The sequence below is a fragment of the Notothenia coriiceps genome, unplaced genomic scaffold (genome assembly GCF_000735185.1).
Source record: "Notothenia coriiceps isolate Sejong01 unplaced genomic scaffold, NC01 NC01_scaffold00031494, whole genome shotgun sequence".
Lineage (NCBI taxonomy): Eukaryota > Metazoa > Chordata > Actinopteri > Perciformes > Nototheniidae > Notothenia > Notothenia coriiceps.
Genome location: NW_011364195.1, coordinates 505,208 through 514,990, shown reverse-complemented (window position 1 = coordinate 514,990; position 9,783 = coordinate 505,208). Strand labels below are relative to the sequence as shown.

General features: G+C 41.5%; 1 protein-coding gene across 6 annotated transcripts in view; it reads right to left on the bottom strand.

The window, feature by feature from the left end:
* cald1a (caldesmon 1a) overlaps positions 1-9,783 on the bottom strand; it is a 54,360-nt gene that overhangs the window by 3,702 nt on the left and 40,875 nt on the right. For 4 of the 6 annotated variants that reach the window (XM_010787972.1, XM_010787975.1, XM_010787976.1 and 1 more), the window contains 7 exons: positions 8,141-8,275; positions 4,531-4,574; positions 4,280-4,358; positions 3,551-3,691; positions 3,296-3,391; positions 2,054-2,122; positions 520-556 (listed from right to left, as the gene is read on the bottom strand). In XM_010787972.1, coding sequence (XP_010786274.1) covers positions 520-556; positions 2,054-2,122; positions 3,296-3,391; positions 3,551-3,691; positions 4,280-4,358; positions 4,531-4,574; positions 8,141-8,275 — 601 coding nt within the window. Of the gene's footprint in view, positions 1-519; positions 557-1,714; positions 1,767-2,053; positions 2,123-3,295; positions 3,392-3,550; positions 3,692-4,279; positions 4,359-4,530; positions 4,575-8,140; positions 8,276-9,783 lie in introns of all 6 variants that reach the window. The other 2 variants (XR_799946.1, XM_010787974.1) reach the window with 2 other exon arrangements.

The window sequence follows — 9,783 nt, the reverse complement described above, 5'->3', positions numbered from 1 at the left end:
CGCCTCATCTCCACCGCTCCCATGTTTTATTTGGTGTTGCCATAAGTTAGTCTCTCTGCGTCTGTGCGCTGGGCTAATGCTAATAATGCTAATGCAAGGATAATAAAATGGCAGCTTCACAACATTTTTATGGAGTTTTACGAGGCGTGGTTTGCATTCCGCCCAGCCAATAGGAACCTTTTTCTCAAACGAAAGTCCCTGCTCTCTCGCTGGGACGGAAAAAGGGGGTAAAAAGGTTCTCATGAACTCATTTTAGTTCCGGCTCTTTTTGGTGTGAACGCGACATTTCGGAACTATATCGGAACTAAAGTGGGAAAAGTACTGCGGTGTGAACGCACCTAGTGTGTCTTACTTTTTTTTTTACATCTTTTTCAAAGATGAAAATAAATAAATGATGGACTTCTTTTTTTATTTTCCTTAAGAGAAAACTTAAATCTGAAAAAGGCCTCTCAGGGCTTCCGTACATGCACAAGCTCTGCAGTTACTAGCTGACACTTCTGGTACTTTATAAAAACTCACCGTTGGCGATTGATTTGGTCTCCCCTCCGCCTCCCACCTGCAAAAACAAGAAGACAAGAAGGTCACAAGGCAGCAAGTATGAAAAGAGATGCAGAAAGCAGAACATAGCTGCAAAGCCTCCAGTCAGAGCAGCGAGTGATTCCGCCTATACGAACACTGAACCAGTTCTCCATCCTGCTCGTCTTGCCTTCCCTGACATCACAGCATAGCATGGTTAGGTAATGATAAGGTTGCTGACCGCTACCTTTCCTGTCCAGGGCCCTTTCTACGTCAGTGCAGACCACCGCCTTGTGCCCTCCAACCCAACTACTCACTGTGGCGGACCACAGCCTCCGGTCTGGAAACACACTTCACCAGAGAGAAAGGTTTCTAAAGTGAGTGGGGAGGTAGGACTTTCAAAAAATGTGCTGTTTCACTTCTACAAACAGTTTTATCTTTGTATATAAATAAAGATAAGACAATTTATTCATAGTCAGGTTTAGTCCAACTTGTTTAAAAATGTGAGGTGATAACAGTATGTCAAGTCATTGTGCAACTCAGCAAGGCGTCTTAATTCTAAAGAAGGCTGTAAATAGTTTTCCATTAGGGCAATATAACGGCAAGTGGAGTTGGACTGAGCGCAGTGATTTGTGGTCGTCATAAATAGGAGCGGTGATGTGATACAGCCATTTGTGAAAAGCAGGCGCTCTGTTTTCTTTTACAACACAGAATTTACCCTCAACTGTAATTCTCTGGATTTTGTTGAGTGGGCTTTAACAAGTTAGGTTGTTAATAGAGTCAACAGCGTAATGGTTTTAAATTAGCTTTGTTGATATGTTCCCTTTCATCCTTTAATGTTACAGCACTTGGAACATTTGGCACGCATGCTTTACAAGGTTATTCCTAAATGAAAGCATTTTGGAGAGCAGTAACTCAGTATTTAAACAATGCAGCGAATTACATCCTGTTAAATGTTGTGTTTGTGTGTGAAGAGAGAGTATTCAGGAACACATTTTTCAAATCATAAATAACTAAATGTGGACCGAAACTCTTAGATATTATCGTTTTAATTGAATCAAGCAGTAGCCTCAAACCAAAGCAGAGCGGAGCGCAGCTTGCCAACAACACAGATCCAAAAGTTGACAGAGTGACAGCAGAAGGTGAGGTCATTCTGTGATAAGCGCTTGGAAGAAACGTGGAAAAATTACACATTTACCTCTCCAGGCTTATTCCAGATTTAAGGTGGAGGTCAACTAGCTATCAGAGATCTTTTAAAACAAAAACAAACACAGATGATTGTTACTCCCATGACACCAAGGTCAGAATCGTGAGATTATTTGAATATCCCTAAAACATCTTTTGAACAAAACGATCTTGTGATTGACGTCTGGAAAACTATGAAAAACCACGGGAAATCCTTTCAAGACCACAAAGCAATTTGAGGTAGTTAAAACTTCATCCGGAGGCTGACTTGGATTTCCCCCGCTGGTTGAGACTGGTACTCTGATCAGCGAACACATTCCTCATCAGGGTTCTTGAAATGAATCATAGCTACCTTGGTTGGAGAGGCACCTTTGTTTTCCCATAGACTCCTCTTGTTGGTGACGTCCACAGGCTTCAGGTCCTGTCAGACACACACAGACAACAAGAGGCGAAGACAAAGCATCATATCAGCGGTGCTCAGAGTGCCCTGCATTTGTTGGTCGATTTGAAAATTGTTGTCATTTTGGCAGAGTGTCTGGGATGTAGAGGAGGGGGAGTGACAGAGGAGGACAGAGAGCTTCAGGAACAAGAGCAAAGGTTTGACACTGTCAAGCAGTTTGGAGGAAGTGGAAAAAAGCACTCTTCACTGTGAGTCTAGGCAATTGTTTGTCAATCCAAATGCAAAGAAGTATTCAAAAATAATCTGAAAATTTTGTCAAAAGATTTCCACTTTTTACTTTGAAGGAAATATTCACTTGAAGCACTCTCACTTTAAAAAAACCCATTTCCTTTCATATCCTCAGCTATGGTAAGTTACCTATTTGAGCACAAGCCATAATATGTGACATGGAAAGCTGTAACATAAATATTTGGGTAAAATATCGCCTAGAGTGAAGAGAGGCATGATATACACATGACCAGGACTGAAAGAGCCCACTCTGCTGGTAAAGCTTATGATCGGCTGTAGATAAAATACTTAAGTGACACTGTATAGTAAACTGCTGCCAAGGCTACAGTGTCCACATGTACTGTAAATGTATATTATGACAGATGTAAGAGTGGACTGAACACACACACACCTCTAAAAGTGACTTTGCTTGGTGGCCACCAGGTGGTGCCAGACAGATAATATCTCAACCTGACCAATGGATAATTGGAAATAGATTATAAAAAGGTTCAAAATGAAGTCCTACCAACAACTGATTGGGGGAACACGATGACAATTAACTCAATCTTTGTCTGCTAGCCAATAGAAACATGCCCAAAGCTAGCTTGTCCCACAACTATATTATATATAAACTGCAACCCCTGGTGGACCGCCTATGTGGAAGTAATCGTTGTTGAACAAGTATTCTGTTAGCATCGTGCCCTTTTTGTTTTTCCTTCTGGTGGTTGCAGTTTAATGAATATGTGCATGTCTCTATCATATGCCTACTTTAAATGAGAAGAGCACAGAAAAAAAGGAAATCAATATATACTATTATTCTCTTGTGAAATATAACCGTTACACAGTGTGCACATGGTTTCTGAGCTCTACAGTACATGCACTGTACTTCCTGAGGCAGAGACAGGGGTTGCTACGGTGACGACCTACCGTTGGCCTTCCTCCTGCCGCTTTGCCGCTCTCCGGGGTTTTATTCAGCCAGTCGTTAATGCGACCCGCCACGCCTGTCTTCATCACAGCTGCTTCCTGTTTGGATAGGGTTAAAGGTCAGCTGAGCCTGTTCGTCATCGGCAACGAGGCCGAGCAGGAAGTGGCCGTGCATTGGGCTCTTTGCTCTCTCTCTCTCTCTCTGCTCCAGTCACTCACAAAGTTTCATTAACTCTCCTCCCACACCTCGTCTCTTACCTTGAACGGGCTTCCCCCGTTTCCAGGTGTGCCGAACGCGTTGCCCTTCTCCCACATGGTCTTGATGCTCCGGATGCTGTCGGTCACCATGGGGAGATCCACGGCTCCGGAGCGAGGGGACCGGGATTCCTTGTTCTCTCTCTGCAGGGACAGAGAAGTGGGATTACATTGGTGGCAATCAGGGGTGTCTGTGCTGATCAAGCTGTTTATTTATTTTCAAACAAACCCGCAAGAGCTTGATATTAATGCAACTTCTAGACCTAGAATAGCAGTAATTATTTTTAGCATACAAGCACTGGAATCAGATCAGATAAAAGGTTTTTGGTTAACATACATGTAAGAGTTTTATTATTTCCTAATGTCTTTTCAGCTAGGAACCACTCACATTTTGATATTAAAAGAAGAAATGTATTATTTTTAAACATTAATGATGCACCAACAAAGACTTTCCTTTTTGACATCCTCCTGATAGTTGCTATACAGTTTATTTAAATGTAAATATATATGTCATTTTAACATATCTAGGAGTAAATTGTGTTTGTTTATGTGTTCCTGCAAAAGTCTTAGATAAGTCTATTATAAAGTTATAATTTCACACACCGCTTGTGCATTCCCAAGTGAAATAGGGCAAATGTTTTGCATGACATGGATATACAGAGTGAGTAAATACATGTTTCACTGTAGTGGACGCCACACTGCTTCTTATTGTACAGTGTAAGAGATGCTAACCTGAGCAGCAGAGGTGTACTGCTCCAGCCTGTTGTCTATCTTGGACACCAGAGGAGAAGGAGACGCCTTCACTGTGCTGCTGGGCAGAAGAAAATAGTTAGCATAAACAGCATGGGACCACTTTGAATATTATACTCAAAGTTGGAATTGAACTCAGGGTTAGATTTGTTTTTAATTCCACATAACTGTGAGGTTTACCACTAGAAGCTTTGTTAGAGGGAGAAATACATGACGTTTCAATATGTTTGTACCTCTTCTGTGCAGATTTGTTCAGGAACTCTGCCCTCTCTCCAATCTGTGGAGAAAGGTTATTACAGCTCCAGGTTAATAAATACAGCAGTGATGTTCAACACACGCATACAACAACATTTCCTTAACTCGTCAGTAGCCGTAAAACAGAACTTCCTCTTGTCCTTCTATTGTGTCTGAAAGGGGCCCTATATGCTCATTTTCAGGCTCAAATGTGTATTTTGTGCCTCTACTGTGACATGTCTCCATGTTTTAATGTTCAAAAAGGTATTTATTGTTCATTTACTGCAGCACCTCTTTTCACCCTCTGTCTGAAACCAGAGCCCAGTCTGCTCTGATTGGATAGCTGGCCGAAGCACGATTGTTATGTACTGAAGTGTAGTCAAGACAGAAGTAAACAAAGGTGTCCAATGAATCTATAGAACATACTACACGAAAAGGAAAACCCCCCAAAACCATAACAGGGCCTCTTTAATTTCATTGTAAAGTAACTATAACTTTAGTTTAGTAGTCAATTTGTAGAAAAACATTTGATGTCTGGACCTAAGATGATACATAAACTAAATAATTGTTTATGTTCAGTGGACTAAGACAGACCACATATTTTAAAAGGTTAATATATATTTTTCTTTAAATGGGCAAAAAGCTGTAATCTTGTACCCTCCATGTGCAAAATGCTCTCAAGTACATGCAGACACACACAGACAGGAACAAAAATGCAAGTTCTGCTTTGAGACTGTGGGAATCTCAGAGGATTGTTTATGATATACGAAAAGAGGCTACAAGAGGGGGCAAAGCATGCGTTCCTCAGGCGCTCACAACCCTTTAAACGGACAAAAGGAGAAACTGCAGAAAAAGCTCCCCCCCCCTCCTCCCTGTGAAAAAGGGACCTTGCTGCTACCGAATGTGGGAGTTCCCAAAATACTCCCCGACAGGAAATTCCCCATTCTCAGATGCATTTTAAAGAGCCGCAGCCATCCGAACGCAGTTACAGTAATCCTGTTAACCCTAATCGCTTTCCTGCAACCCCGCCGCCTGTCCTTCATTCTGTCCCTCTGCCCTTCTCTCACAGGGAACACTGTACTCTATCTAATGTACGGAGCAGCGTTATATGCTGGGTTACAGCTGATAACATATCGGCAAGCTCCCGGGACTTTGAGTTCCAATGGGAGGTGATTGCTAATAGTGAGGCATATTCCCCCACTGTAACCAGAGCCACGAGTTGTCCGAAAAGCGGAACAACGTCAAAACATTGTATGTTCTGAATAGCATGGATAACGTTTTTTTAAGAACTGCTGAAGCTGGAATACAAAAATGTTAGATTTACATGAGAAATACACATTTGTATTTGGCACTACCAGCATGAGACACATTTGAAAGATGCCCATATCAATATTTTTCATGTCAACATTACTCTGTGAAAGTTATTACTTTTAATAATGAAACTACAGATAATAATCAGCCAACTCAGCAGTTCTCTTCTTTTTATAGAATCTTTCAGTAACTGTTTTAGTTATGGAAGTGCCAACAATTGCAGTTACTTGAATGGCAACTCCAAAAAACCTGTCTTTGGCTCGCTACTTTCCCCGTTGGTGACAAGTATACAAGCTGACTTTTTAACTCATTCTTATAAGCTATGTTACAACTTAGATATTAGGGGGTGTGGCCGCTTTGAGTGACAGGTGTGTGCAATAAAAAGTTTCTAACTGGGCCTTCCTCAGTTAACCATTTTCATTCGTATTTGCCAAAAGGGCGCACTGAGCATCAGAAACTAATGGGACTAAGTTGATGTTTTAAACAGTCTTTGGGTTTTACGGGAGCAGGAACTTTATTGTTTTGCTTATTCTTGCCACTTACATTAACTCATCTGTTTCCATGAAAAAGCTCTCACAAACCAACTGGAAGCTACTGCACCTACAAAACTCATATTTGGTGAGCTTTTAGAAGCTAAAGAGCTGAATATGTAACTCAGAAGTTGGTAAGACCAAGGTGAAAATGTACTTTATATTCATCAAGTGATGAAAGTCAATAAGTAAATGCACTAAATAAATAACCACTTATTAGCTGGCAGATTAGCCAAATCAACTGTTTTAGGTCATTTGTGTTTGTAGCTTCCACTAATGGACAACAAACAATCAAGTTGTATTTTTTTCCCTTGTTTTTTTAATCAAATGTTCTCATTAATCTAAAAGCTATTATCTCAGATGTGAAAATGTCCCCTTTTCGCTGTAGAGTATGATGAACTCAACTGAAGATATAACAAATACTGCAACTGTATCATCACCTGGTAATACAACGTCACATACACAGAATAAAGGATGGGTATGGAAAGAGAAGAACAAACACAGCACAGCAACAATTCATACACAACACAGTGTGGCGTGTATGAAATATAAACCACCCACACACCCACACACACACACACACACACAAGTACCTACAGTGAACATCACCACAAAGTAGAGCTGTGTCTGAGAGGCGAGTGCATTGGGGTGGAGAATGACAGTTGAACATTATTTACAAAAGTAACCACAAACAACAAGCCGAGCCGAGCCTCTTGTATGGATTCTCAGCGGGACGGGCCAGATGGGTATTGCTGCTAACTGTCACTAATTAGATTTTCTCCACTGGCTGAAAATCCCCCTCGATTTTCACTGTGTGGGAGTTGGCTTTTGGCAACACTGGAGACATTTATTCACAAATGAGTCGATTAAACGTTCCTCGGCCGTGACAAACATTTATCTTCGAGTGACACGGGAGGGGTTGATTCATTTTTCTGGGTTATCATGGCATAGAATTAAAGTGAACAGTCAAAGGAGACTCACCAGACTTTCCCACATCTCTCTTAGTTCACCGAGGCTCTTTCTATTCCTAACTCCCTAATCTCGTCATGAAAACCCTTCATGCAGAGAGCTAGAGAGGTGAGGGGGGGCAGATGCGGGTCATCTGGCGCTTGATCTCGCCAAATATTTTGAATATTTAGCTTGAGCTTTGCTGCTCTGCCGGATGAGAGGGATTTGCAACCGTTATATTGACTCCATTAAAACCGACAACTGCATTGGACGGGATGCAAAAATACAGACAGAAAAAATACAACACAGGAAAAGAGGATTACTGTCTGAATACTTGAAAGCATCGTGATGAAACACCTGTGACAGCTGCCTGTGAAGCTTGACATTCCCCTACATGTTGACACATTGTAAGAGGTTGTTTAGAGAAATATGTAATGGCAATAAACAGCATTAAATGAGTTGGGATGGTTGTGTTTTATTTAATTAATTTCTTTATTAAAATGAAACGTTTGTCTGCTTTAACACAAACCGCAATCATTAGCATTAGCAACCATCGCTAATTTTAATAGAATATTCATTTATTTATCGTGTCTCTTAACCGAACTTTGGGATTTTAGCCTTTGCAGAATATTTACACGCCCGAAATCTACACAACGCACTAAAGTTAAGGGAAACCCAAAAAGCTAAAAAAGGCACCTTTAAGAAAATAATATTACTAGCTCTGAAATCTGATTTTCACATTTTCTTTACGCAGCATCCACCGATGAGACTGCTAAGTGGCTAAACTAAACTGGGGGGGGGGCTAAAGTGGCGGACTGACCTTCAGAGAGGAGCCTCGAGGGCTGACGCACTTGAAAGGCCGGCCCTCTTCGTCCATGTCCTCCACCTTCTGCCTCTTCTCAGCTGCCTCGGCTCTCCTCCTCTCAATCTCCTCCTTCATCTTCCGCTTCTCCTCCTGAGAAGAGACAGATGTGTTTTGAGTTGTTCAGCTGTTGCACATCTGATCGCAATACGAGAAAGAAATTAAGTGGTAATCCATCATGTCATCTTTTATTTCGCACCGTGAGTTGACAGGAGATTTCCAGTTTGTTTCAGTGGAGCATAAGCAGGTGGCGCTCTGTTCTTTGGAAGCCTCGCCATGCAGGATATTGCTGCTTATGCTAACTGCTAATTTGTCTTTTATTTACTCCAAACATACCCCTGTTGCTACGGGAAACCTGAAGTACACTTCCTGCGCACCAGTGGATTTTCTCTGGGAACAAACTATCCAGTGAGTGCAAAGTATTTTGAGAACTGGCTGAATAACTTTCATGTGCTTTATGGGTTATTATATTGAATAGCAGAAGCCACAAACATGGTAGACAACAAACAATCTGTGACTCTGGACACCAAATTCAATTACTCAAAGCTAATTCTTATTTACAGGGATCGTCTGCCCCAGGAACAAAAAAAAACATGTTGGAAAGCTTGAGGCCTGCAGACTATAATCTTTTTCCCCTCAAACTATTATTGTATGAATCATTTGTACTGTATTCAGAAGAGGGCTGGTGTTGGCAGTATATCAGCCCTCTCCAGCAGCCTTGTCTTGGTTAATTAGGCTCTCTGTATCTCTGGGCCATCTTTTAATTACAAACCAAAAGGCCTCATTAACATCACACAAGAGGAGAAGAACAGGGGCAGATAGCGAGAGACGCGCCGCCACATTCAGAGCCAACATCAACAAAAGAAGAGCGGTCAGGGTAATGGGGAGAACGCACAAGGGAAAGTAGACGACATGGCGTGGTTAAATATAGATGTGAGCACAGGAGAAAGGGAAGGTTATCACATTGTTTATAAATAAGGAAGACTTCTTTGTAAGAGGAAGGAATGACATGCAGGAGTTACAAGTTGGGATCCCCAACAGGTCATGATGACAGTCAAATGTGACGCATTCAGCCATCAACATGAAAGTGGTGGTGCAATCAACCGAGAAAACAGGATGTGGGTTGTGAAATATTTAGATGTAACTAAAGAATTAAAATCATAAAAGTAAGGCACAAAGGGAAATGTACTTTCAGCCCTACAGGTGGGAATCAGTCCTGATTAGCAAGCTAAGCTAACTAGCCTCTACCATAGAAGTTTAAAGGGGTCCTATTATGCTCATTTTTAGGTCGTGCCTCTACCAATAGAAGCGCAAGTATTACATAGTGTTAGCGCTGCGTACCTGGACTCACATTCACATTCAGGTTCAGGTCCGGACTCAAGTCCAGAGGTTCAGGTCCGGACTTATAAGTCCAGACCTGAACCCATGGCTTGTGTCAAGTTGTGTGAGTAACTAAACTTATTGTGAGCTAATTATCAATTGAAAATAAACTCATAATCAACTCAAATTCAAACTCGTCAGGTTTATTGTGCCCCCTTCCAACTTGTGTCTACACCATGTCTTTTCTAGAACTCTACATGTGTTACTAACTACACAACACA